The 27,722-nt window shown below is 43.5% G+C and overlaps 1 protein-coding gene across 2 annotated transcripts; it reads right to left on the minus strand.

The window, feature by feature from the left end:
- Positions 1 to 1,900: 1,900 nt before the first annotated feature.
- Positions 1,901 to 19,523, minus strand: OCEL1 (occludin/ELL domain containing 1). 2 transcript variants are annotated; one of them, XM_033954060.1, is made up of 6 exons: positions 19,341 to 19,523; positions 17,418 to 19,244; positions 15,200 to 15,396; positions 13,999 to 14,170; positions 10,283 to 10,333; positions 1,901 to 3,575 (listed from the first exon to the last, which is right to left on the minus strand). In XM_033954060.1, the coding sequence occupies exons 2-6, from the start codon at positions 18,591 to 18,593 to the stop codon at positions 3,456 to 3,458; spliced, it is 1,716 nt and encodes a 571-aa protein (XP_033809951.1). In that variant the 5' UTR covers positions 18,594 to 19,244; positions 19,341 to 19,523; the 3' UTR covers positions 1,901 to 3,455. The 2 variants fall into 2 exon arrangements, with proteins under 2 accessions (XP_033809951.1, XP_033809952.1); XM_033954061.1 differs by lacking the exon at positions 13,999 to 14,170.
- Between the last annotated feature and the right edge of the window lie 8,199 nt (positions 19,524 to 27,722).

Below are 27,722 nucleotides of genomic sequence, written 5' to 3' on the forward strand. Positions count from 1 at the left end.
GCAAGAATAGGCGGGGAGATACTATCTCAAACTGAAAACCCCCCAAACACACATGCCTAATCCTGACAACTGGAACCAGCTTCAACAGTGGGAAAACCTCCAAAGTAATGGGAGTCACTTTAGATAACTCATTAAGGGCTCCTTTTACAGAGGCATGGTAGAGGTTTCTTCTGCGGGATGGTGAGGTAAATGCTCTGACGTTCATAGGAATTCTACGAGTGTCGGAGATTTTACCACAGCAGCTGGCAATCAAAACCCTAATGCAGCTTGATAAAAGGGAACTATAGAAACTAACCTTAAATAAAATGTTAAACTCAGCCTGTCTCATGCAATTCTGTTATGATAGACCAGGACTAAACTATGGCTAAATCTTTAGAACAAGCTCTGTTTACATTATATTCACTTCAGCATGTGATTTTGATATGAAGGATTTGTATATGGAATTCTCTTAAAGAAAGGGATCAGTCTGTAATAGTCATTGCAAAAGAAGGACAGGACTAATATTTAAGGAGGTATTTTATTTTATCTCAATTTTAGAAAACAATGCAACCCCCCTCACTTAACAGTTCCTTCACAATCACACATTTTTAACACAGAACTTGTAGCTTGGTAATACAATTCCATTGGAGAACTGACGCACTACACTCCCAGATGGATGCATTGCACTGGAAAAATGATTGTCCTGCATTGGAAGGTACAAGGAGCCTCTAAGCCAGGGCTGTCAAACTCAGGCCTGCGGGCCAAATTTGGCCCGCAGGGTAATTAAATTTGGCCTGTGAGAAAATACCTTGTTCCTTCCCTCCCTCCATCTCATTGTCCACCATCTCTCTCCCGGCTTCCCGGTCTCACCTTCAAAGCAGCCTGCAGAGGATTGCCGGTCAGCTGTAGCAATCCTAGCAGGTTGCCGTAGTATTCGCAGCACGTTTCCTCTGCCACAGTCTCTTACGTCAGAGGAAGGGCGGGACTGTGGCAGAGGGAAAGTGCTTAGGAGGCCAACAGCTGCCTGCTAGGATCACTACAGCCGATCGGCGATCCTCTGCAGGCTGCTTTGAAGGTGAGACCGGGAAGCCGGAGGACAATAGAAAGAAGGGGGAAAACCTGCAAGCCATCAGGGGGGGGGGGGGGGCTTGGTGTAGAAGTATACGGAGGGAGGGAAGGAGGGGTCAAAAGAGACGTGCATATACCGGACTTAGGGTGGGGGAAGGGGAAGAAATAATGGGTTTAAAAACAGAGGAGAAGGGAGCGAGATGGTGGACAACGGGATGGAGGGAGGGAAGGAACAGAAAGGGAGAGAAATTGGACACAAGTGATGGTGTGGAGGGGGGATAGAGATACTGGATAGGAGGGTAGTTTGGAAGAGAAAGGGAAAGATGGTGGACCCTGGGGTGGTGGTGAAAGAGGGAGAGATGTTGGATGAAAGGGTAGTTGAGAAAAGGAGAGATGGTGGATCTTGGGATGGTGGGGTCCATCGCTGCAGCTGCGGGGAAGGAGATTAAAAAAAAAAGGAAAGATGCCAGACCTCCGGGGAAGGGAAGGGAAACAGAAGGGAAGGACAGAGATGGAAGATGAATGGTTAGCACAGAGAAAGAAGGAAACAACAAATGGGTAGGAGACCCTGGCAAGCGAGTTATCAGAAGACAACCAGAGCCTGGGACCAACATGATTTGAATAATGACCAGACAACAAAAGGTAGAAAAATAATTTTATTTTCTGTTTTGTGATTACAATATGTCAGATTTGAAATGTGTATTTTGCTAGAGCTGGTGTTAGACAGCAAGCGTGAACTAGGACCTAAAAGAGAGAGGAAAAGTATTTTTTATTTATTTTGTTTACATCAGAGAGCCAGCATTGGGGTTGGAGAGGTTGCAACCCTATACTTCTACTAAGACTAAGAGTTCCTTTTATTAAGGTGCGCATTTAGTGTGTCCTAATCTTTAGCACGCGCTAAATCAGTTAGCGTACCTTAATAAAACGACCCCTAAGTATCTTAATAAAAAATTTGGCCCACAACTTAGCCTAGTTTTAGATTTCAGTCCCTTATGTGATTGCCCTTTTGACCCACTACATGTCTTGGGTGTTGTTTCCAATAATCCAGCACATGAAATAAGGGAGTTTCTCTAGGAAGTTTAGGGATGCCAAATGGCTCCAAGTGATCAAGAGAGCCTGAGCCACTCCTGGTTTCATTCTCATTGCATTATGGGAGGGGGAATAGGAGACAGTAAACGTAGGGCTGTCTGAGGCTGTTCTTTGAGCTATGTATAGGGTTACCAGATTTTACCTCCGTAAAATCTGGACCCATGGCTACACCCACAGGCCCACCCAGTTCTACCTGGCCCCACCCTGTTCCACCCAAGTCACACCCCAGCCCCGCCCCCTCGACCTGCCCTCTTGCTCGGGAGCCGTGTCAGGAGGGCATCTGCTCATGCACAGGTGTGATATGATGATGTCACACACATGCGTAGATGCTCCCCACTCCCCCCTCCCCGATGCAGCTCCCGAGCTGGAAGCTTTTTAAAACCCGGACAAAGTGCCCGGATTTGAAAAGCTGTCTGCACGCCCGGACATGCCCTCTAAAAAGAGGACATGTCCGGATAAATCCGGACAACTGGTAACCCTTGCTATGTAGCAACCTATTAGAAAGCTTACTGGAAAGGAAAAACTTCAGATTTTTCCAGCACTCATCACTGTGTTTGGGGTTGAGAAGGATTGGAATTATTTTCACTGTTGCAGAATTGGCTTCAGCTGCATTGTTTTACATCTTCACTAGGATTAACCCATTGAGAGAGGAGGAGGTTGCAGGTTACCCGTATTTATTTACCATTTTATATACCATTTACCTCTCAAAAATGTACTCTAGATGGCTTACACATTAAAAAAAATAATATTAAGCAATTACACAAATTACAAACAACAGATATCAAAGAACACGAGGGGAGAAAGAACCCACTCATCTGGACAACACCTGCTCAACACTGCCCTGCTAGAAATCACCCCTGATCATCTATTGATTAACATCTTATGAAAAAGGAAGACCTTAATGGACTCGGACTTTTTGTGGCCTAGCCAGTGTAGATAAACAGTGCTCATGAAGTGTTTCTTGCCCTATTCTGCAAGGTCTTTGAATAGCAGCATTGCTCACTTACATATTAATCAATGGCAGAGCCGAGGAGAGAGGTGCAGAGGTTCTGTGTTGTCTTTGAACCGATAATTTATTCTACTCTTAGGTTTCTCTTTCATAGGCTTGCTCTTATGTTATTCTAATTTAAACTGTAAACCGAGTCGAGCTCCTTCGGGAGATGACTTGGTATATAAACTGAAGATTAGATTAGATTAGAAGGCCTGTGTATCTAACTTGTATGGTTAAGAAAGAAAAACCACCTCTCTCCCCCATCTGTACACCTGGATCCCTGGAAGGAATGATCCTGGAGCTTGCAACATGCCTAAGATTACAGGTATCAGAAGAACACAGAGCCCTCCTTGGTTGTCTGGTCATATTTCTGGATCTGCTTCTTGATGTGCGACAGCTTCTTCTTCAGATAGTCACAACGATCCTGCTTCTCCAGGAAAGTGGCATCCTACCAGAGTATAGTGTGCATATATCACTTTCACAAATATACCTATAATATATTCAGTTTATTGATCTACAGGAAACCCAACAAAGTATGGCAGAGTACTGGCAAAGCCCGTCTTAGGCCAAACTGCTCTAGACTCAAGCTCTTCAAGGCCCTCCCTCCATTAATACTACTTTTGAAAACACAGTTGTGTTAGCACATTAATTCAAACTATTTCCTAAACACATTATTGTTCGGTAGCTGTTTTGAACAAAGAGCTGCCGTGGGCAGGAGTAAGTAGGCATTGCTCCTGCCCTTTAGGACTCCCCACTGAACCACCAGGACCCTAGTCAGCCCTTCTTGTCATTGGGGGTAGGAGGGAGGGGACACCAGTAAGGCAGTCTCCCCAACCCAGAAGTTAAACCAGGCACTGAACGATATTTAGACTGGTACCCAGTTACCTTTGTAACTAAAGTTAGGATAGCCTTTTTGATGCTCTAACTTTAGCCACTTATTTAACTATGTAGCGTTCTGAATACGGCTGCTATCTGGTTAAATACCGACTTTTCCTAGGCTCCATTCACGAACCGCCCCAGCAGCTAATCAGACAGAGCAGGATGGTCTGTGGTGATATTCAGCAGCATTGTCTGATTAAGTGCCACTGAATATCTTCACTTAGGCAGTCACAAGTGATTTCAATGGGAAGGAGCTTTTCCTGCCCAGTTATATCGCTTTGAATATCGGACAGGTTTTTTTTTTTTTAGATTTAGCTCACACCTTTTGCAGTAGTAGTTCAAGGTGAATTATATTCGAGCACTCTAGGTATTTCACTATGCCTGGATGGCTTATAAGCTAAGGGTTCCTTTTATCAAGCTGCGCTAGAGGTTTTTAGTGTGAGCCGGCACAGTAAATGTCCAATGCTCATAGAATTCCTATGAGCTTTAGGGCACTTACCTCGCTGGCTCACATTAAAAACCTCTAGCGCTGCTTGATAAAGGGGGAGGGGGATGTAAATGTGGGCCTGAGGCAATAGAAGGTTAAGACATTTACCCAAGATCACAAGGAGTATCAGCAGAATTTGAACCGGGCTTTCTTGGTTGTCAGCCCAGGCTCTAACCTTCAATCATTCTATTGTTTATTGAAAGCTTCTATACCGCTGCTAATGACTGGGGGAGTCAATTCAGAGTGGTTTATATGAGCTTTGTAATGGTATTACAATACAGAGTTTGTGGTGCAGTAGTTAGAGCCACAGCCTCAGCACCCTGAGGTTATAGGTTCAAATCCCACACTGCTCCTTGTGACCCTGGGCAAGTCACTTAATCCTCCATTGCCCCAGGTACATTAGTTAGAGTGTGAGCCTGCTGGGACAGATAGGGAAAAATGCTTGAGTACCTGAATGTAAACCACTTAGTCAATAACCAAAAAAACACCCTCCAAAGTACAGGTCTACGTATCAGAATTATATCATAAGGGAGAAAAGACCTCAGTGTCCTATAGGGGCTCTATATAGCTACCCACATAGACAAGCTGGTTTCAAACATAATTTGAGACCAGCAGACACATCCTTGGTCAAAAAACTCCCAACTTGGACACTGAGGTCTTTTCTCCCTTATGATATAATTCTGATACTGTACTTTGGAGGGTGTTTTTTTGGTTATTGATTTTTTGGACATCCTTTCTTGTTTATTTGGATTTTTGTAAACCACTTAGACCAGGGGTGTCCAACCTGCGGCCCCGGTTGAGGGCGATGAAGTGTTTTCCTCTGCTGCCTCCGGGTGTTTACCATCTTGCCGGCTCCCTCCTCTGTCTTGCTGCGGCGTTTGCGCGGCCCCAGAAACATTTTTTTTGGCCAAGGCGGCCCAGGGAAGCCAAAAGGTTGGACACCCCTGACTTAGACTATAAGTGGTATATAAATGCTTAATTAAATAAATAAAAAAATTTATTGGGATGGTTTCATTACAGATATTATTAAACCATCAATGCATTATTAAACCTTAAACAATAATTGTGTTTTTATAAAGGTGTTACAATACAGAGTTAGCGTTTTCTGTGTTGGTTCTCAATACAGCCCTCTTAAATCATAATCAATCCTCTTTCTTATTTGCTTATACTTGTACATACCTATAAGAACATAAGAAGTGCCATCCCCGGAACAGACCCTAGGTCCATCAAGTCCGGCGATCCGCACACGCGGAGGCCCCGCCAGGTGTACCCTGGCATAGTTTTAGTCCCCATATCACTCTGAGCTTTTCATAAGGAGAAGTGCATCTAGATTACCCTTACCCATGTCACTTTATGACACCCATAAGGAGATGTACATCTAACTTATCCTTAAATCCTAGAACGGTGGATTCCACAATAACCTCCTCTGGGAGAACATTCCAGGTGTCCACCACTCGTTGTGTGAAGCAGAACTTCCTGATATTTGTCCTGAACTTGTCCCCCCTTAGCTTCAGTCCATGTCCTCTTGTCTGTGTCACATTGGACATTGTAAATAATGTTTTTTCCTGCTCTATTTTGTCGATTCCTTTCAGTATTTTGAAAGTCTCGATCATATCCCCTCGCAGTCTCCTCTTCTCAAGGGAGAACAATCCCAGTCTCTTAAGTCGTTCCTCGTATTCCAAGTTCTCCATGCCCTTTATTAGCTTTGTTGCTCGTCTCTGCACCCTCTCGAGCATTTTTATATCCTATATATATTTTTATATCCTATATATTTATTCATATTTTACCTTCTTATATACACACACCACCTTATATACATCCATATTTAGTATCGTCTACTGTGTTAATACTACTCCTATTTCAGTTCGCACTTACCCCCTCTGTTACTAAGGTGCGCTAAACGCTAACGCGTCCATAGACTAACATGCACACATTAGCGTTTAGCGCACGCTAAATTGATTAGCATGCGCTAATCGGTTAGTGCACCTTAGTAAAAGAGGGCCTTAGTGTCTGTATCATGATCTATATTCATCTTGGAAGTACTAACTTCCTGATAAATCTGGTTATCTGTGTTATCTTATCCTCTGTCCCTATTGTGTTTACCTATAGATATTCCTAGTGGAGACTAGCCAGCTATCTCTCCTTTGTTGCATTATTACCTATAGTATTTTGTGAAGAGGATGGTCTTCATCCTTTTCTTGAACTTTCTGGTGTTCTTTTCTAGTTTTAGTTCCTTAGGAAGGGCGTTCCACTACCTTGGAGCCATCACTGAGAACATTCTTTTCCTGACGCTTTTGTATTTGTCTCCGAAGGAGGGTATTTCCAGCAAGAGGTTTTGGTTCGAGCGTAGTGCACGTGCTGGTGTGTGGTGATGTAGTCCGTCCGCTCGATATTGTGGTTCTGAGAGATCAATGATTTTGTGTGTCAGCAACAAGATCTAGAATTGTTAAAGTACAGGGTGCCCACAAAAACAGTTCTTGATTTTAAATGGTTACAAAACCAAAATTTATTGGAATATTCTTTCACCTTTGAGGCTACGGTTTCATCAACTCATGAAGTTTCATATGGTATCTGTTGATTACATACACTCGATGTGCGCCCCACCTGTTACTTGTCAAACATCGATGCGATAATCGAGCTCGCACCAGACTCTCCGAAGCATATCCAGCGTGATCGCTTTTATAGCTTCAGTGATGTGTTCCTGCAGATCATCCATAGTTACGGGTAGTGGAGGTACGTGCACTCTGTCTTTCATGTACCTCCAAAGGAAAAAGTTATAAACAGTAATGTCTGGTGATCTCGGGGGCCACTTAATGAACACCTGGTCATTTTGTCGCGTTGCATTGTCTGAAGGTTGTAACTTCTGCACCAATTGCAGCTTATAAGGGTGAAAGTGCAAGCGATTGTGTAAGATCTCGTTTACCATGTTTTTTTGGGACTTGTATTACGAGGAACAACTTAGGAGACTGGGGGTTTTCTCCCTTGGGAAGAGGAGACTGCGGGGGGATCTGATCGAGACTTTCAAAATTCTGAAAGGAATCGACAATTTAGAGCAGGAAAAACAGTTATTTACAATGTCCAATGTGACACGGACAAGAGGGCATGGACTGAAGCTGAGGGGGGACAAGTCCAGGACAAATATCAGGAAGTTCTGTTTCACGCAGCGAGTGGTGGACACCTGGAATGCTCTCCCAGAGGTGGTTATTGCGGAATCCACCATTCTAGGATTTAAGGGTAAACTAGATACACATCTCCTTATGAGAGGCATAGACGGGTGACTAAAATTATGCCAGGGTACACCTGGCTAGGGCAGGATTAACCAATAGGCCAAGTAGGCACGTGCCTAGGGCCTGAAATGGTCAGGGGGGCCCGATGAAGAAGGGCATCAACACTGTTTTTTGTGACAGCTGTTGGGCATGCTTAAGATAGATGTGGAAGGCAGTGGTAGGAAAAGCGGAAGAGGTCAGATGAATGGCATAGGAAAGGAGGATTTGTGTTTGGTTGCATATGGGAATTTATACCTGTATCAGCTCAAAGTAGATGAATGTCAACTGGAGAGCTCGGATGGGCAATGTGGTCTTGAAAGACAACTTCTACTGTTACTCTGCTTTCACATGTTAACCTCTAGTGAAGAAGGCGCTCTGAAGTACCACCGGGCTTCAATTAACTATTATCGCGGGCATTGCAGTCTGGCAGCATGAGTAATAAAATCAAATGCAAACCTCTGATAAATGGAATCTAACTTTGGACTTATTTCTGTTGCATTGTCTTATTTGCACATAGAGCCTCAGGGAAAGAAAGGTTTCCTATAAGTTATAACGCTACAAACACCCGGATCCCAGCCCGAGGAAAAGCAGTGTAATTACAGAAAAGCGTAGAAGCCTCATGGACTTGAATGCTACCAGTTGCTTAACGTTTTATTGCAGCTATTTATTTCAGGATGAGAAAGTATTCTGCCAGTTTTAACATATTTGTAATTGACCTATATTCTAATTGCAGATCATCTGATGTTACGTTAATAAGCAGCTATAAAATGTTTAATATTTTTAATCATTGGCATGCATTTTGTTTGAATCACATCAAGGATTTCAATTCATTTCTTAGATGTAACCAGGAAGAAGTCATATTTAGGATGCCTAGAATCCTGAACTGGGCTATTTGGCACTATGTTGGTATTTTTAGAATCTAGGGCCTGACATTCAGCCCATGGTGCTAAGTGGCTTGCAAGCTGATCACAGTTGTGGGCTGAAATAACCCTGGAGCATATCTGGGTACCAGTATTGACTGTCTGGGTATCTGCCATCACCTGGCAATTAACCAAGCACCAGCTGATATGTAGACTGGTGCCTGATTAACTTGGCAGATAAAGGTAGGAAGCTTTTTGTTTTCCTAACTTTATCCACATACTTAGCTGCTTAGTGGACTGAATATTGTGAGTAACCAGCTAAGTTGCATCTCTGCCCAAGTTCCGCCCGGGACCACCCTTAACCTAGCCAGTTGGAGCCAATTCTCAATGGTACTACTCAGTTAAGTGCCATTAAATATCAGGAGCTGGCCAGCTCAGTGGAGTTTAAGTGAGCAGGAAGCCTCTCCTGCCTAATTAAACCCTTTTGAATATCAGGCCTATGGTCCCAGATTCTAGTAATGGCATCTTGAAGTTAGGCGGTGGTAGGCGTCCTACCGCCATCTAATGAACCAATCAGGATGCATGGGTTTTTGGTTTTTTTTTTAAATCAATGCGGCAAATTGTGCCTATGTTGAAGGCATTGTTCACGCACCTATGGAAGTGCCTAGGCAAACCTAAGGATGTCCGAGGCCAGCATGGGCGTGGCTTATGCCGCAAGTGACCTTAGTCGTCCTTAGGAGACCCTAGACGTGAGACAGGCGCCTTAAATGTAGGTCTCTAAATTGCTGTCCTATATTTAAGGCACCTGTTTTTTTTAAAAAAACCTGCGATTCTACAAACAGAGATGATGCATGATTGACATACGATCGGTGGCCATTTTTAGATGGCTGCCAATAGTGGCCCCGTTCATAGAACTCGGGTCATAGTTTTTAAAATCACTCCCTATACATTGTCTTCCACCTGGCAGGAGCAGTCAGTAAGCAGTGCTCTTTATACAGGCTGCTGCTTCCTCTTCTGCAGCCATAACTGTGAAGAGTAGGGTGGGGGTCTATTCTGCAGAGCTGTGATTGCAGAGGAAAGCTGGCAGAGAAGGAAGGGGTGCAAGTGAGAGATGCTGCTCAGTAACTCATGCTTGTGAAAGAGAATCAGGCAGGGAGATGAAAGATGAAGGGGCTTGAAAATGTATTTAGATTGGTGATGGGATAATCGTGTGCCAGACGCCAGCGCGCCGACAATTCGGCGGAAGACAGAAGCGCGCGGGGGAAAAAGTATAGAGAAAACGGAACTTTTCCCGAAAAAAATCAGAAAAAGTTCCGTTTTCGCTATAATGGAGGTTTCCAACCCCCTGAACTCCCCTCCAACAGCAGCACGAACACTAACCAATAAAGTGGGGGGGTTGCCACCCCAAACCCCCCCGTCGGAGCTCTTTAAAAATTACTTTTTCCCCCACGCGCTTCTGTCTTGCGCCGAATTGTCAGCGCACTGACGTCTTGCGCTCCACTGTCTATGAACCATTTAGATTATATTACAGTGGGAGCCCAGCAAACTTCTTTTGCCTTTGCCCAAACAAAGGGTTAATCCTGCGCTGGAAACATTACATATAGCTCGAGAGTAGGTCTAATCATACAAGCAGCATATATCCCTTCCCTCCAATCCTACTCACGTTTTTCTTCTTGTCATAGCCGTCGAGGACATTTGTAATTCTGTTGTGCTCCTGCAAGTTTGAAGGGCAGAGAGAACTATTAGCAGGACTCCCACTTGGGCTGTGATTGATTAGGCTGAAGTGAAAGAGTAGCCTAGTGCAGTGCTTTGAAACCCAATCCTGCCAGTTGGGTTTTCAGGATTATCACAATGAATATGCAAGCAATATAGACTTGCGTCCCAAAGATCTCCATCCAGTGCCGTAGTGAGGGTGAGAGGCGCCCTCATCTCCGCCTCCCCACTCCTTCCCCGATCCCCCCTGATGCACACACGCTCCCTTCCCTTCCCCCGGACCTTTAGTCATTCATCACCACAATCAACAAGAATTTTAACATCTCCTCACGACGCTGTCATCTCTCCCGCTGACATCACTTCCTATGAGCAGCACCCGAAAGTGACATCAGCGGAAAAGGCGACACGGTCACGAGGAACACATTAAAGTTGTTGCTCGCGCAGTGAACAACTAGAGGTATGGGGGAAGGGAAGGAGGCCCGCATGCGCATAGCGAGGGGAGGAGAGGGAAGAGGCAGGGGGTGGAGAACAGGAGGGGTACCGGCACCCCCACCAACTACTACTACTACTATTTATTATTTCTATAGCGCTGAAAGGCATAGGCAGTGCTGTACATTTTAACATACAAAAGACGGTCCCTGCTCAGAAAAACTTACCATCTAATTTAGACAGGACATTTCAGGGTTGGGGAGATTATAGCGGGTATAGGTATCTGACAGCAGTGAGGGGGAATTAAGAGTTGAAAGCAGTTTCAAAAAAGTGGGTCTTTAACTTGGATTTGAAAACTGCTAGGGACGGAGCATGACGTATTGATTCAGGCAAACCTGTTCCAGGCAAATGGCGCTGCAAGAAAGAAGGGGCGGAGTTTGGAGTTGGCAGTGGAAGAGAAGGGTACAGATAAGAGGGGCTTGCCCAATGAGTGGAGATCACGGAGGGGGGGGGGGGAGCATAGGGGGAGAAGAAGAGGGTGGGGACGGGGATGGAGAAGAGGTGGGGTGCCGGCACCCCTGCCAACATGGCGCCTAGGGTGGACCACTGTCTCCATCATATACAAATGGAGCGGTGCTTAAACAGAAGACCAGCAGCGGGGAAGGAATATGATGCTGGACAGGCTTCTATGGTCTGTGTCCCGTATATGGCAAAATGGATAGGAGGAGGGGACTGGAGTTAGCTGTTATGGCAACTCTAGACATGGGGTGGTGTAGTCAATCAAAAAAAATCTCAGGAAGGACATACAAAACTCCTAATTTTACTAATAAATTATGCCCTATTGGAAACCATGGGAGGGACCTACCTAGACACTACCAGGTCTACCCACTGCACTCATACAAAGACCCACTCATTCACTTAACACTCAAAAAACAAGAAAAAAAGTGGAGAAAAAGCCTCAGTTCATCTTCATATGGCAAAAAACTCCACTTATAAACAATCATTAAGCAAGGTCCAAAATGTACAGTTCACTAAGCAGTACAGACTCCTCCCCCTTCCCGTCAGACCAATCCCCAGCCAGCTTCAACCAAAGAACGCCGCCCACTCAATTCGGGCATTCGGGAAAGGGTGGCTGCGGGGCCAGGCAGGCTTGCACTTTTTGGATGCATGGAAGACAGCCTGGACACCGTCTGCAGCTAAGTGTTTGTTTTTTCCTGCTTACCATTGACTGTGTTTGAGACTCATATATGTGCTGCTTGCTTTACTCACATTTTTTGAAGTTTTGTAATTTGGTGTGCTAGTTTTTTTTGAGGTGGTTCCTACGAGGGCTACTATAGTGTTTCTCACTGCAGAGTGAACTGATACATTTTGGACCTTGCTTAATGATTGTTTATAAGTGGAGTTTTTTGCCATATGAAGATGAACTGAGGCTTTTTCTCCACTTTTTTTCTTGTTTTTTGTGTGTTAAGTGAATGAGTGGGTCTTTGTATGAGTGCAGTGGGTAGACCTGATAGTGTCTAGGTGGGTCCCTCCTATGGTTTCCAATAGGGCATAATTTATTAGTAAAATTAGGCAGTGTAGTCAATGCCAGACAGACGTCTATGGTCTTCGTTCCATATGTGTCAAAAAGGATCATGCGCAATTATCAGTATTTTATACCATGTTCAAATCGACTGAGTACAGATCTTACCTATTGAGGGGAGGGTGGGGACATCTTATACTGAAACGTAGCAAGTAAAATGAATAATTACTGGTTTGTTGACTTGAAAATGAGGGTGATTGATGGGCAGACTGGATGGACTACACAGATAGAGAATGACACAGAGACAAATTTGTCCCTGCCCCCATGGGAACTTAATTTCCCGTCCCATCCCTGTGAGCTCTGTCCTCACCTGCTCAAGCCTCGAACCCTTTAAAATCATAAGTGGTCAAGGCTTGTGTGGTTAAGGCAGAGTTTCCAGGAATGGGACAGAGACAGGGACAGAACTTGCAGGGACGGGATGGGAAATTGAATTCCTGTCATTTACTATGTTACTATGTTGTTTATCTCTAGGGCAGTGGTCTCAAATTCGTGGCCCGCCAGGTACTATTTTGAGGCCTTTGGTATGTTTATCATAATCACAAAAGTAAAATAAAACAGTTTCTTGATCATATGTCTCTTTAGCTATAAATTACAATATTATTATGAAGACTTAATTAAGACTTAGCCAAAAGGAAAGATTTATAAACTATAAAGAGTTTTACTTCATGCAAAATTGTCATTTCTTTAATAAGACATTAACTATTTTTTCTGAGGCCCTCCAAGTACCTACAAATTCAAAATGTGGCCCTCTAAAGGGTTTGAGTTTGAGACCACTGCTCTAGGGTAACCATATGGCTCCAGAAAAAGGAAGATGGATTAAGACATCTGGGTTTTACTTTCCTTGCTTCCAGTAGAAGTAAAAGCCGGATGTCTCAATCCGTCCTCCTTTTTCTGCAGCCATATGGTAACCCTAGGTATCCCTCTAGGAGAGACCTAGTGGTTAAAGTTGTGGGTCATGATCAAAGAAGCCAAGGTTCAAAAGCCAGGCAATTAGGTCAAATAGTAAAGCACTCATCATACAAGAGCTAATGGCACCAATGTCTGCATTCTCCAAACCTATTTTCACAGAAGACAGGTCTCTTTCAAATTAAATGAAGCTCTAGCATGAAAAGACATAGGATGAAGGTGAAAGGGAATAGACTCAGGAGTAATCTAAGGAAATATTGCATTACAGAAAGGGTGGTGGATACATTAAACAGCCTCCTAGCGGAGGTGGTGGACTGTTTTTGAATTCAAGAATGGGTTGATAGATTTGATGCTATTTATCCCTATTTATTTTTCAAAATTTATATTCCGCCTATCCTGCCATTCTCTGCGGAGTACAATGAAACAGCCAAATAAAAAAAATAACAATTACAACCTTCTCATGCAACACATATTTCGATAAGACATCAAAACCACATAGTACACTGAACATATTGCAAAACAATCAACTAACATAAAGCAATACAACCAACAACGAACATCCACAAACAAAGCCCTAGAGATAAGCAGTGGATTTCCCTAAATCCACCTTAATTCCCCCCCTCCCTTCCTGAGCAATCCATATCAGAAAAATGCAGGCTGGTCTATTAGCTTATTAAGATTATATAAAGTGAGCTATTCTATAAAGCTACACAGGACCCTGCTGGTTTGTCCGTTGCCAAAGCACTTACCCCCGTACTTTGGGCGTGACGTGGCAGCTTCCTTATCATGGCATCTAGTTCTTTAAACTTCTGTAAAGCGGTGAGGACTTCACTGTGCAGCTCTTTGTACTCAGCAAACTGATCATTAAACACGGCCTTATATTTTTCCCTCTCCTCCAAGCTGTAAATTTGGGGGTACTTCCTGATAGTAGGACAAAACAAGACAGAGAAGGCTGAAATCAGAGCATGGACACTGCGGGGCTAAGTGGCACCTGGGGTGGTGGTGCCCCTCCCCCACCCTCTTCTCTGCCCTCCCACTCCTTCCTGACACCTTTGCCGTGCGCGCGCTGCCGTCCCTTCCCCTTCCCCGTACCTTTTTTTCCATTTTCCAGGCAAGAGCAACAGCATGAACTTGCTGCCCGTATCGTGTCAGCTATCCCTCTGATGTCACTTCCTAGGAGTGGGGACCGGAAGTGACATCAGAGGAGGCGACATTACTGCTTGCGCAGGAAAAATTAAAGAGGGAAGGGGGCACATATGCGCAGCGGGGGAGTCAAAGAGGAGGACGGGCGCCTGCGCTCTTTACAAAGACCACGCCTGAGGCGGACCGCCCCCCCATCTTACTATGCCAATGCATGGACACTAACCTCAGAGAAGAAAAGGGAGGCTGAAAGAGCCACAGGAATTGCCCAGAGATAAAGAAAGAAGCTGTGAGAGCCAGCAAAGAAGGGAAAAATTGTAAATGGAGGGAGAGGAAATGTGAGATCATGAAAAATCAGGAGGAGGCTGTGAGAGCCAAAAACTGATGGTTTAAGCTGGCATCCTACATTGTCCCTCAGCCACTTCAGATTCCAAACAGGATGACTGAATTTACTCAGACACAATCTAGATGGTGCATTTACCCCTCCCTTGGACAAAGAGCGTCGGGAGCAGCGCAGGGTATTCAGTGCGCTGGCTTGCGCTAAAAACCGCTTTTGCGGTTTTGTAAAAAGGGGAGGGGGGTTTAGTCACCACCTGCCTGGAGAATCAGTCTCAAATCTTCATCACTCCTGAGTTTTCATTTGCCACCTGGTTAGACTTTTTCAGGAAGTAGCCCAAGCCGAGTTACATTCAGATAAGATAGGTACCGTATATCCCTGCCAAATAATACGGCCTATTGAATGTATCTTCATGGTATAATTTATTCCACCACTAAATTGTAATTTTGGTGGAAGTGGAAGTTTGAACTCACAGGATATAGTCTGGGATCATGTGTGGCTTTGGTGTGTGTCCTGTTGGGATTGATTGATTCAATGCTTCTTGGTTATCACCCTCCTCTGAAAACTGGATATGTTGACTGAACTTTCCTCTGGAGCTTCCATCCAGCAGAACTTCATCCTGGAAGACTATTTTCTTAGGCTTGTCCCGCCGAAGAATTGAATTTTGCTGCTATACACAGGATGAAAGAAAAAACAGTTGGCTTTGGTGCTGCCCAAGGGGTCCCAATGACCAGGGCTTCTGCTAATGGCGTGGATTGTCTGGGGGACATGGTATAAGAACATAAGAACATAAGAAGTTGCCCCCGCTGAGTCAGACCAGAGGTCCATCTTGCTCAACGGTCCGCTCCCGCGGCGGCCCATCAGGCCTAGTGCCTGAACAGTGGTCCCTGATTAATTTTGTAACTTACCTCTAATCCCATCCCTATAATCTACCTTTACTCTTATCTGTACCCCTCAATCCCTTTGTCTTCCAAGTACCTATCCAAAGAGAAGAAAAGTCAAAACTCAATGGCAATGTTTCATCTGCTAATACCATAGTCAGATACTATGGACATATAGAGGTGAAACGGGTTATCAACACTGCCACGACACGGGGACAAATTTTGCCCCATCCCCACGAGTTCTTTTCCTGTCCCTGCCCCATCCCTGCTCTGTCCTCATCTGCACAAACCTCAAACACTTTACAATCATAAATGTTCGAGGCTTGTGTGATTAAGGTAGAGTTTTCAGCAGGGATAGGGAACTCCGGTCCTCGAGAGCCGTATTTCAGTTGGGTTTTCAGGATTTCCCCAATGAATATGTATTGAAAGCAGTGCATGCAAATAGATCTCATGCATATTCATTGGGGAAATCCTGAAAACCCAACTGGAATACAGCTCTTGAGGACTGGAGTTCCCTATCCCTGGTTTACAGGAATGGGGCAGGGACAGCAACAAAACTCGCGGGGATGGGACGGGGAAATTGTGTTCATGCAGGGATGGAGAAAAATTTGTCCCCATGTCATTCTACACTGCATCACTCTAGAAATAAAAGTGAGCCGAGTAAAAGAAAATCAAGCTATTGTGACATCACTGATGAGGTTGGGCCTTATTGGTGGAATGAGGCATTATGATGTCACAATACCAGCTCTGGTCTGGTTATCAGAGGCTGAAGCTTTTCACACTATTTATTTATTCAGTTTTCTATACTGTTCTCCCAAGTAGAGAATGACATGGGGACAAATTTTTTACCGTCCCCGCGGGAACTCATTTTCCCATCCTGTCCCCGCGAGTTCTTTTCCTGTCCCTGCCCCATTCCTGCAAGCTCTGTCCTCATCTGTACAAGCCTCAAACACTTTAAAATCTTAAGTATTCGAGGCTTGTGCAGTTAAGGCAGAGCTTACAGGAATGGGGCAGGGACAGGGACAATGACAAAAATCGCAGGGATGGGGAAATTGAGTTCCTGCAGGGACTGGAACAAATTTGTCCCCATGTCATTCTCTATGCCATATTATTGGCATAACATTAGTGCAGTGTATTGCAAACTGTGCGCCGCAGCAGATTCCAGGTGTGCCCCGACGAGATGCCGGTAAGGAGGAGAGGTGCCGGCTGACTGCTTATAGGAGGTGCCTCTCGTGGCACCTCAGCCAGTGTCGACGACTCTCCTTCTCGCTGGCGTCTCTTCTCCTCTCCCCACACCTCCCCTCCTCCTCCAATGAAAACGCCCATTGCACCTTGGGCAGCATAAAACGGCCCGGCGGGAGCAGGCCAGAAGGTAAGACGAGGGAGGCCCTAATTGAGGCACAGCATGGAGGGATGGAGACAACAAAGGTAAGGAAATGATTTCATTTTCAATTTAGTGATTGAATTGTGTCAATTTGAGAATTTATATCTGCTGTCTGTATTTTGCACTGTTCAGGAAGAAATGCATTTGTTTCTTTTTCTCTGGGGTTGTACAGCATACAGAGTCTTGAATCTTAGGGTTTCATTTGTATATATTAGTACTTTTAGTTTTTGGTCCCGTATTTGCATATACTGTGTGTATATATTTGAAAAATGAATAGAAAACTAGTGTTACGATTAGTACTATTGTGGGGGTGGGGTCTGGGGCAGAGATGGGCGGGGTCTGGCCCAAGACTTAGCCTGTGTTTTGGATTTTGGCCCCTTAATGTGATTGAGTTGGACACCCCTGATTGAAACACACGATATTCACCTGGACTTCAAATTCTTTTCTCTGTCTTCTGGATGTTTCATGCCTCCACATTCTTAAACACACCAAGGAGCTGAACATGTACAGCATCATATTAATGAAGAGGAAGGTGATGGCTGCTATCTGACCCCCTTCCACCCGACAGAAGGCCACAATGAGTGGGTTGGTGGCAAAGAGAGAGTAGCACAGCCCTCCTCGATTGACAGTGTTGACATAAGCTATGCCCGCTGCCATGTATAGGAGGAACATGGTGATATTGATGGCAAATTCTGTCACAGGCCACCAGTGGGAGTCTAAGAGGATGGTTCTGTAGTACATTGTCAGCCCTAAGCCCTGCAGAATGATTGTAACCAGCCAAACTAGACTGGTCACCACCACCACAAAGGGAGTCATCGGGCCATAGTAATTGTAGCCCACTCCTCCTCCAGGGAAACTGGTTTGTATCTGTGTGCCAAACAGATTGTTCCATTGGTAGTCTTTCTGAATATAGGCACAAACACATGCAAAGACCATTCCTCCCAAAAGAAGCTGAACCCCAGCCAAGATCCTAAGCAAGCCAGGCCAGGATTTCATGTATGAATATTTCTGACTGTACGCTTCCACTTTGTCTTCATAACTTACGAACATGTGGCTTTGGCCCTCCAGGGGTTCAGAAGAGCTCTTAGTTGCAGATTTCTTTGATTCTAAAGTGCTGGACTGTTCTTTAAGATCGCAACTTAAACTTTTACTGCTTGTTATGGTCTCTTCTTCTAAACCTCCCTTTCTGCAGTCCAACAGAGGACTTACTGGTGGTGAGCATCTCACTTCTGGAATATATGACAAAAAATCCAATCTCTTTGGATCTGCTTTCCGTCTCTGGAAAAAGTTCTTCCAGGATCTGGGAATAAATCGTCTGATGGGCTTCAGGTTGACGGGGCCTGGGTTTTCTGAGTCCAGCTGTCCTTTGCCCCCAAATGCTGTAGCAGGCAAGGGAGGATCATCAGTCATAGAGTCAAAATAGTTAAAAGAAGTGCTTGGGTTATCTGGCGTGCTAACCAAACCTTTAGAAACCTGTGAAGACCACATTGATCTAGAGGAATTAAAGGCACTGTCCAGGTCTTCCACATCTAGCACTGGCCTCCTCTTTTTTTCCGTATCAGAAGAAGATTCAGACCATTTTGATGTCCTTTCTGAAGCCATTGGGCATGGGCTGTTGCAATAGTTAATGTCTTTTCATTAAATCACATATTATCCTTAGTGCATAGTGACCTCAAAGAGAATGGCACTAGGAGAAGGCAAACCTAGAGGACAGAGACGTATGGAACTGGTATTAATTGTTGTTCTTCTGTCCTTGCTCAGCCCATTTCTGGATCTCAAGGTGATCAAGGGCCTGCCACGGCACCTGTAACCTTTTCTTGGCAGAATATTGCAGAGGTTTTCCAGCAACTGATCTTCCAGTAGTCTCCTATAACAGTCTGACCCTGTTTAGCTTCCAAGATCTAATGTATTCAGGTTCACGCTGGGAATGGTATTGATGGAACTGAAACCCCTTCCAGTTTTCTTCAGGAATCTACATATCAAGTGCTCACATGCTGCTTCCGGCCCTAATGTTTAAATGCAAAGAAAACTATAAGCTCCATGCTTCTACTTTCCCCTTCTCTGAACAACTTGCAGAGACCAGTCTAGGAACACCGTTTGGACCATAACCTCGTGTAGATGTTCCACTCAGAGCAATATAAAACATGGTACAAATCTAAGGGATATATTTTCGAAATGGATCCAAATACACAATGATGTCTTGTTTTGTGCTTGTTATTAGAAATCACGTCATCCTTAAAAAGACTGCAGAGGCTACAGAGAAAAGACAGAGACAGTGAGAAGATGCAATAATGCTATGATCTCAGAAGAAATATTTTTTTATAATAAGGAAATGCTTCAATGATTTACCGATATTGTATTAAGCAGCCTGGCCTTGCTTCCATTTTCTATAGTTCCACTGGGCATGGTCCCGTTCCAGCCAGAAAGACTGCTGTTCCGTGGAAGATTTTTGAAAAATGCCAGTTTTATTACCTTTTTTCCCCTCTTCAGTGCTCTCAAAGGCTTCGGGTGCTGCTCTCGTCTTTAGGTCCCTTCTCCTACCTTCCAGTGGCTAGTTCTGTTAGGCTATGCTGCCTGGATCTGAGTGATTATCTGCTACTAATGTATAATATCAGTTTAAACATTAACTACCTTTTGTTAAGTGTAAGGCTGGCAGAGCTCACTGAGACCAGTTGTCAAATACATCTCAGTGGTGGGGGAAGGTGAGCTCTTCAAGGCACAGATACTGTCCTTCTTATCCATCTTTCTCTTGGGTTCAAATGCCTACTACTATTATCCAGTATGGAAGTGCTTTCACCCAGTCGGATTGTGGGATTGGTGGACTCATCTTGATGGCTATTAGAGAATTTTTTCTCAGTGACACTATCCACAATACAAGTATTTACTGTATTATGTAGACAAGAAATTTACAAACTCATGAAGGATCTCTAATGAGAGAATGAGTGTAATATCCAAACCACTTAGCTTGGTAGAGTCATTTATGCTGGTTTTTACATAGTGGTGGTGGTTTCTACTGTGGGCCAGTGAGGTAAATGCTCCAATGCTCATAGAATTCCTGTAAGCATTGGAGCATTTACCTCATTCGTCTGCGGTAGAAAGAGCCCATAATAAATTAGTCTGTGAGAAAATTACTCTCCTCTCTCTGTGTTAAAACACTCATGCACTTCACAGAACAAGCATACTTTAAAAGAGGCATTCTCAAGGGTGTGTTTAGGTCAGAGGTTAGGCCTTAGAGAAGATAAAGTCAAGGGAGTGCTTTATAAAATCATGAATAAGATGGATCCACTAAATACAGAATAGAATTTTCACATTTCAATACTATCAAAATTAGGGGGCACTCCAATGAAACTTATTGCAAAAATAAATGGAAGAAAATATTTTTTCCCTGCTAACATACAATTATGTAGTGAGATTTTTTGCTAGAAGATCTGGTTAAGGCTAGTGGTATAGGAGGCTTTAAAAGAGCTTTGGCAAATTTCTGGAAGACAAAAATCCATTAACGATTGTTAGCCAGATGGACTTGAGGCTAACTACCTCTTACTTATCAGAAAAAGCAACATATAATCTATTTAAAGAAAGCCAGCGGGAGATGGTGCAGGAAGTTTGTTAATAGTAAGTAGTGTTTGCTGGGTTTTTTTGCCTCCTGAAAACCTAAGCCTGAGGGAGAGGTACAAGTCTCCCTCCCCACTATGGGAAGCTTTCATTTGAACGTACATCTTTTTAATGGGGCAAAGCCAGGACCAGGCAACCCTAACTAGAGTCATTAAAGAAAAGGAAAGTGCTTTCCCTGCAATAGCCAGCAGAGGGCAGTGTTTCTCTGTCATTGTCTCGCCCATCCACAAACTTGAAGCCAAAATGGCTCAGAGCTGCATTTTTAAACTCTATTGTTCTCCTAAAAATAGTGTGGGCTTTAACTATTAGGCAAACGAAGCAGTTGCTTAGGGCAGCTACAGTAAACGCAAAGCAATGTATCTTGATAGGTAACTCAAAGGAGTGGACCATCAGGATACCCTTTTACTTGCAGGGAGGATGGACAATTTTCAAATAGTCCAGGCTAGTTGGGCTTATGACATTTGCCCTTATTTAGGGTTACCAAATGGCTCCAGAAAAAGGAGGACGGGGTTTACTTCCGTTGAAAGCAATGAAAGTAAGGAGGACAGACTGAGACATCTGGGTTATACTTCCATTGAAAGCAATAGAAGTAAAAGCCGGATGTCTCAATTCATCCTCCTTTTTCTGGAGTCATATGGTAACCCTACTTTATTACATATGTATGTATACACAAAACAAAATTTAGTATTTAAAAGTGTTATTATGTCCTTATATTAATTTTTACAGGATTGTTCAAGGATGGCTGATGTTGGGGTAATCATGATTGCTGGGTTCAATCATGAAGATCTCAGAGGGAGCTTGGGGGGTATGAAAGATAATTGAGGGGTGGTCAGAGGTGGCAGTATGTCTAGGTCCTTGATCTTCACTCCCAGTCCTTGAGGGCTGCCAGTGGGCCAGTTTATCAGGATATTCCTCATGAATATGTATGAGAGAGGTTTGCACACACTGGATGAATTATTAGAAAAACAGACCAATTTTGAAAATTGGGGGATTCTTTAAACATGATCCCAGAGTTTAAACCTGCTCCAAACCCATTATGTTACTATAAAGCTCATGAGCCTCCAGGGATTTTTTAATAACTTCCATATAATTATAGGTGTACTGTATGTATCACTATTTAAATATTCATATTGTAAAACCTAAGCTAGTGACTCATTTCACACAAGGAATCTCAGCCCCATGACTTGCCACATGTATCTTAATACTGTACAATTTGTTTCTCTAGTCTATATGAACTTGCTATTAACAACCCGCATTAGCGTTTTTTATTGCTGGCCATGGCGGTAAAAGTTCTGACACTCGTAGGAATTCTATGAGTGTCGGAGCTTCTAATGCCATGGCTGGCAATAAAAAAATGCTAATGAGGCTTTCTTACAGGAGGGGGGAATGTTTTTAAGTGCATTTAACTTTAGAGCAGTGATTCCCAACCCTGTCCTGGAGGAACACCAGGCCAATCGGGTTTTCAGGCTAGCCCTAATGAATATGCATGAGAGAGATTTGCATATGATGGAAGTGATAGGCATGCAAATTTGCTTCATGCATATTCATTAGGGCTAGCCTGAAAACCCAATTGGCCTGGTGTTCCTCCAGGACAGGGTTGGGAACCACTGCTTTAGAGGACCCTTTGCCAACATGGGCCACGTTTCATTGCAAAGCTACTTCTGGGCCTGGACCTGCAATTAAATTATATCATTGAAACTTGATCAAAACCTCTTCTTACCTAAATATTACCCCACAAAATTACCTATCAGTTATATATCTCCCAATTATTCATGATAAAACAGTTTGCATCTTTCAATATGGGCACTCTACCCTTTGTTGTTGTTAGGTGCCATCGACTCGTGTTCAAGTCCTAGCGACTTGATGAATTGCAGATCTGAAAAGAAACTGGTTTTGTGCTAATCCCAAAAGGTCCTCCAGTGTCATCCCCCATTGTTGTTTTCAACGTGTCCAGTCATCTGAGTGCAGGCCGCCTTCTTCGCCTGGTTCCTTCGATCTTTCCTACCCTTTAGGACACCCATTTAAAAAGAAGACATGATTTTGTCCACCAATCAGCAAGTGCCACCTCATAAGACATTAAAGCAATGATATCCAATCAATTTTCATGTTAAGCCTTGCTGGAGCTGTCATATTTAGCATATAAATCCACCTCTGTTCTTTATAATTTAGAAGACAGTCTCTTCATTACACGTTTCAATGGTATAATTTCATTGCAGCATCAGGCCCTGAAGCAGCACGCTTCGTGGCACAACATGGCCCATGTTGATGATGGATCATCTACTGAGGCCTTGTTGCAAGGAGTTGAACAGCATCACAGGCTTTTATCCTGACTATCTCAAGAAGACATTGAATGCTTGAGTGTTTGGAATGCCATTGGTAAATGACTAGACCAAAGTGTACGTGTTTAGCTATTAGCAAAATATGTTAAATTTCTGTTATTTTCCACAATAAAGTGCAGATATTGAAGGTTCATTTAATAAAATACTGCTAGATGTTTTGCATAAAATGTATTTTTATCAGTGTTTCATTGCTGAATGTGAAAACATAAAACTTGTAGCTATAATACAAAGAAATTTGCTCTATTACCGGTAAGCAAAAATAATAGCACATTTTAAGGAAAACGGAGCTTTATGTGATCAGATGGTTTGAGTGACCTCAGGATGGGCTTTAAAAATTGCAAGTGCTAACCTGAAGAGAATTTTCCTGAGCACTGCATAGATTATTTTTTTTTTCAGAGCACAGCTCAACAGTTTCCTCCTGCTCCAGCTTACGTAATTGCAAATGTTCCCAACTAAAGTAAGAGCATCATGAGCCTTCCTTAGCAGCTACCTGAGGGTCTTGTCCAGTTTCCGCTCCCTCATTTTTCCCACTGCAGCAGTTCCCTTGGGAGTCCAGTACATATGCACCTTGAATCCCACCCAGATATATGTGTTGCATGATGACTAGAATCCTCCCCCCCAATCTAGCCAACCCCAATAATAAGAAGCAAGGAGGCAGGATTCATTTGCTATTTTGGCTTGTTTAATGGCTGAGTAGACTTAGTAGATAAGGACAGGTTGTTCACCCTCTCCAAGGTAGGGAGAACAAGAGGGCACTCTCTAAAGTTGAAAGGGGATAGATTCCGTACAAACGTAAGGAAGTTCTTCTTCACCCAGAGAGTGGTAGAAAGCTGGAACGCTCTTCCAGAGGCTGTTATAGGGGAAAACACCCTCCAAGGATTCAAGACAAAGTTAGACAAGTTCCTGCTGAACAAGAACGTGCGCTGGTAGGGCTAGTCTCAGTTAGGGTGCTGGTCTTAGACCAGAGGGCCGCCGCGTGAGCAGACTGCTGGGCATGATGGACCACTGGTCTGACTCAGCAGTGACACTTCTTATGTTCTTATGAGTTGAGAGATTGCTTTAAATATCTTTACTTCTGGATTCTGATGATAGAAAAGCTGCTTTGGAGTGAATAAAGAAGGGAAAAATCAAAGATAAACAAAAGACCAGACAAGAAGATCCAGCTCCTCCTGCACTTTTATTATATTTATTGTTAGACCAGAGTAAACAAAAGCAGAACTTAAATAGTTGTGTTTGGTTTCTTTTATATTTTTAATTTATAAGATATTACTAACGAGAATACTTCCAGATTCTAAGTGTTTCATTTGCATCTGCTAGCGCAGAGTTGTCTACTCAGCTTCGTTTCATAACTTCTATCTTCGACCCATACAACTCTTTGTCCTGGTCCCATTTGAATTATCACAGTGCTGATTCTGTTCTGGTTCTAGCTTCTAACCCTAATACCAGTACACTTCATCAGGATGCCAAGGGCCAGAGTTTATGGGATATGGACTAGGTGCAGGAAACCCAGGACCAAATTATAATTCAAGTCTGACCTGGAACTGGGCTAGTAGAGAAACTAGTTACCGTAGATGTGAATTTTGGCTTAAGGAAACTGAAGAAAGTCTATGGATTCTGTCATCAGAACCCAAATACTGGAGTGAAATTGAAAAGTGTGGGCTAAACTGGAAGCAAGGGTAGCTCTGAGATACACAAATATATCGTCTCCAAACTCATGTCCTTCTTTGAGTGATCTGAGTATTCAGACAATGCTGGAAAATATTTCCATTCAATCCATTCAGGTATTCTCACTAGAGGTTGTGCCTTAGGAGAAGTCACTAAAGGATCACCATACTCAGTCTGGTGAAAGTTTGCAGGTGAGTAAGTGGCCCTTATATTCTGCTCAATTCACTACCCCTTTGGCCTCTCCTAAGCAAGATATGGAGAGGCTTCTACTTTACACTGTTTCCAACCCCTCCCCCATAATTTCATAGAAAGAAAGAATTGATTGTGATTTTTATCTTTTCACTCTGCAAATCAAAGAAACGGTGCTAACCTGTCACCGATTCAGGCAATAAAAAAACAAATATTTTTTTCACTATGTTGTGACATGCAGGGAACATGACTGTTCTGTCAAGTGACACATATCTGTCACTGTTCTGTTTATGACATGGCAGTGGCCTGCCCATTAATGCACAGTGGGGTCCTTTCACTAAGGCGCGCTAGCCTTTTTAGCGCATGCTAAATATTAGTGCACGCTAAACGCTAACACGTCCATTATATTCTATGGACGCATTAGCGTTTAGCGCACGCTAAAACGACTAGCGCGCCTAAGTAAAAGGACCCCAGTGTTTCCTGGAATTACAAGGTGCAAAATGACCAGATGGCAGAGCCAAGGAAGTTTATTCAGCAAATCATCTCCAGCAGGTATAACTTGGCATCTTCCCATGTTTGCCAGGTTATCTGTGTTTTTTCCGTTTTCTTGTTCAAAGCAATCTGGGACTAGTAGTTCACTACACCACCTCTAGATGGGGGTATGTGGTATCTCTTTATAGCGTGGTCACTGTCAGGCAGTCAGCTTCACAGTTCTTAAGTAACCAGATAGCTTCATGCCATAGGAGACAAAACCAGGGCAGATGTTACCCCGTCGTATGTATCCTGCTTTTCTTAGACACATCAGAACTACTTCTCTATGTGTGATTGAAAGGGACAGACCAAGAACTGGTGAGTCATTCCACCCTGACTGTTCTAAGTAAGTTAGCAGAAGGTGCCTTTGGGTCATGATGTTTTGAGAGTGCTTTTATGAACCAGTATTTTTTCTATTTCAATTGGTGCTTTGGTGATTTTAGAAATTGAGATGGAGTGAGTCGTTTTTTTGTTGTTTTTGAGGTTTATATTATGTATGTATTGTTTGTAATTTTATTATGTATATATTTAATAACGCTGAAATCAGCATTGCCAGATGTGCAGTTTACAAATTAAAATAAATCGATAACTGGCTTCACATTCCATTATGTTCTGTTCCATGCAAGGTCATGTCTTTGCTGTGGTTTGGACCGATTCAGTCACCTGAATAAAAAGGACATACATATGAGAATAAGCACAATCCACTGTACCTCTGTCTGCCCACCAGCTCCAGAGTAGATAATGACAACTTATGGACAAATTTGTCCCCGTATCCGCAGGAACTCAATTTCTACGTCCCCATGAATTTTGTCACTATCACTGTCCCTGCCCCACTCCTGTAAGCTCTGCCTTAACCGCACAAGCCTCAAACACTTATGATTTTAAAGTGTTTGAGGCTTGTGAAAATGAGGATGGAACTTGCAGGAATGGGGCAGGGACTGGAAAAGAACTCTCTGGAAAGGGAAAATGAATTTCCATGGGGACGGGGAAACATTTGTCCCCGTGTCATTCATTACTCCAGATGCCAACACCGACTTTCTTCTGCCATAGCACCCTCTGGTGGTAGCTGCTTCCAGCTCAAAAGATCTCTCTGGCTGACTGTTAGCTCTGAATTGGAGAATAACATGGAGACAAATTTTTCCCCGTCCCCGCAGGAACTCAATTTTCCTGTCCTGTCCCTGCAGGTTTTATCACTGTCCCTGCCCCATTCCTGTAAGCTCTGCCTTAACTGCACAAGCCTCAAGCACTTATGATTTAAAGTGTTTGAGGCTTGTGCAAATGAGGATGGAGTTTGCAGAAATGGGGCAGGGACCAGAAAAGAACTCTCCAGGACAGGAAAATGAATTCCCACGGGGACGGGGAAAATTTTTCCCCTTGTCATTCTCTACTCCAGAGCTCCAGATGCTAGCACTGACCTTCTCCTGCCATAGCACCCTCTGGTGGTAGCTGTTCCCAGCTCGAAAGATCCTTCTGGCTGACTTTTCTGGATTCTACAGTAAATGCTGCCACTGACTTTGCCCTGCTATACTACCTTATGGCACCTGCTTCCCTGAGTCCTCCACCTCTATCCGGCTGTTTCATTTGCAACACTCCTTGCAGGAATGTAACTAAGGGGGTGACACAGAGAGATGGACTTCACCTGTGCATAAGGACTTTTCTTGCAGCACTACTTAAATTCCAGACTCAGACCTCTGCTTTTTTTTTTTTTAAATCTTGGAATTGTAATCCTTCTTGTCCTTTCCTTCTTTAACAATATTATCCCTGTACAACCTTGCCTTGAGATACTCTATCTTATGTCAGTGACATCAGCTATGTAGACTACTGTGAGCTCCCTGGAGCAGGGCCTTTATGTTCTCTGCATATGGACAGTGCTGTATCTCTCACTAGTGCTATAAGAACATATAGAAATTGCCATACTGGGTCAGACCAAAGGCCCATGAAGCCCAGTATCCTGTTTCCAAGATCCCAAATAGTAAAACAGATTTTATGCTGCTTATTCTAGGAATAAGCAGTGGATTTCCCCAGGCCATCTCGATAATGATCGATGAACTTCTCTTTTAAGAAATTATCCAAATCTTTTTTTAACCCTGCTAAGCTAACTGATTTCACCACATTCTCCAGCAATGAATTCCAGAGTTTAATTACAAGCTGTGTGAAGAAATATTTTCTCCAGTTTGTTTTAAATCTACTACTTAGTAGCTTCATCACATGCCCCCTAGTCCTGGTTTTCTAATTCCCATTCCCAATGTGTTCTGGGGCCTCTAGTCACTATTTCAGTGCAGTGAGAGTTGGAAAGAACCATAGTGAGACTGTAACTGTATGTCCTCTGTATACATGTACTTATTCCCTCACTGTTGAACATTCGTAAACCTAGGTAGATGGTGGTGAAGTTACT

The sequence above is a fragment of the Geotrypetes seraphini genome, chromosome 8 (genome assembly GCF_902459505.1).
Source record: "Geotrypetes seraphini chromosome 8, aGeoSer1.1, whole genome shotgun sequence".
NCBI lineage: Eukaryota > Metazoa > Chordata > Amphibia > Gymnophiona > Dermophiidae > Geotrypetes > Geotrypetes seraphini.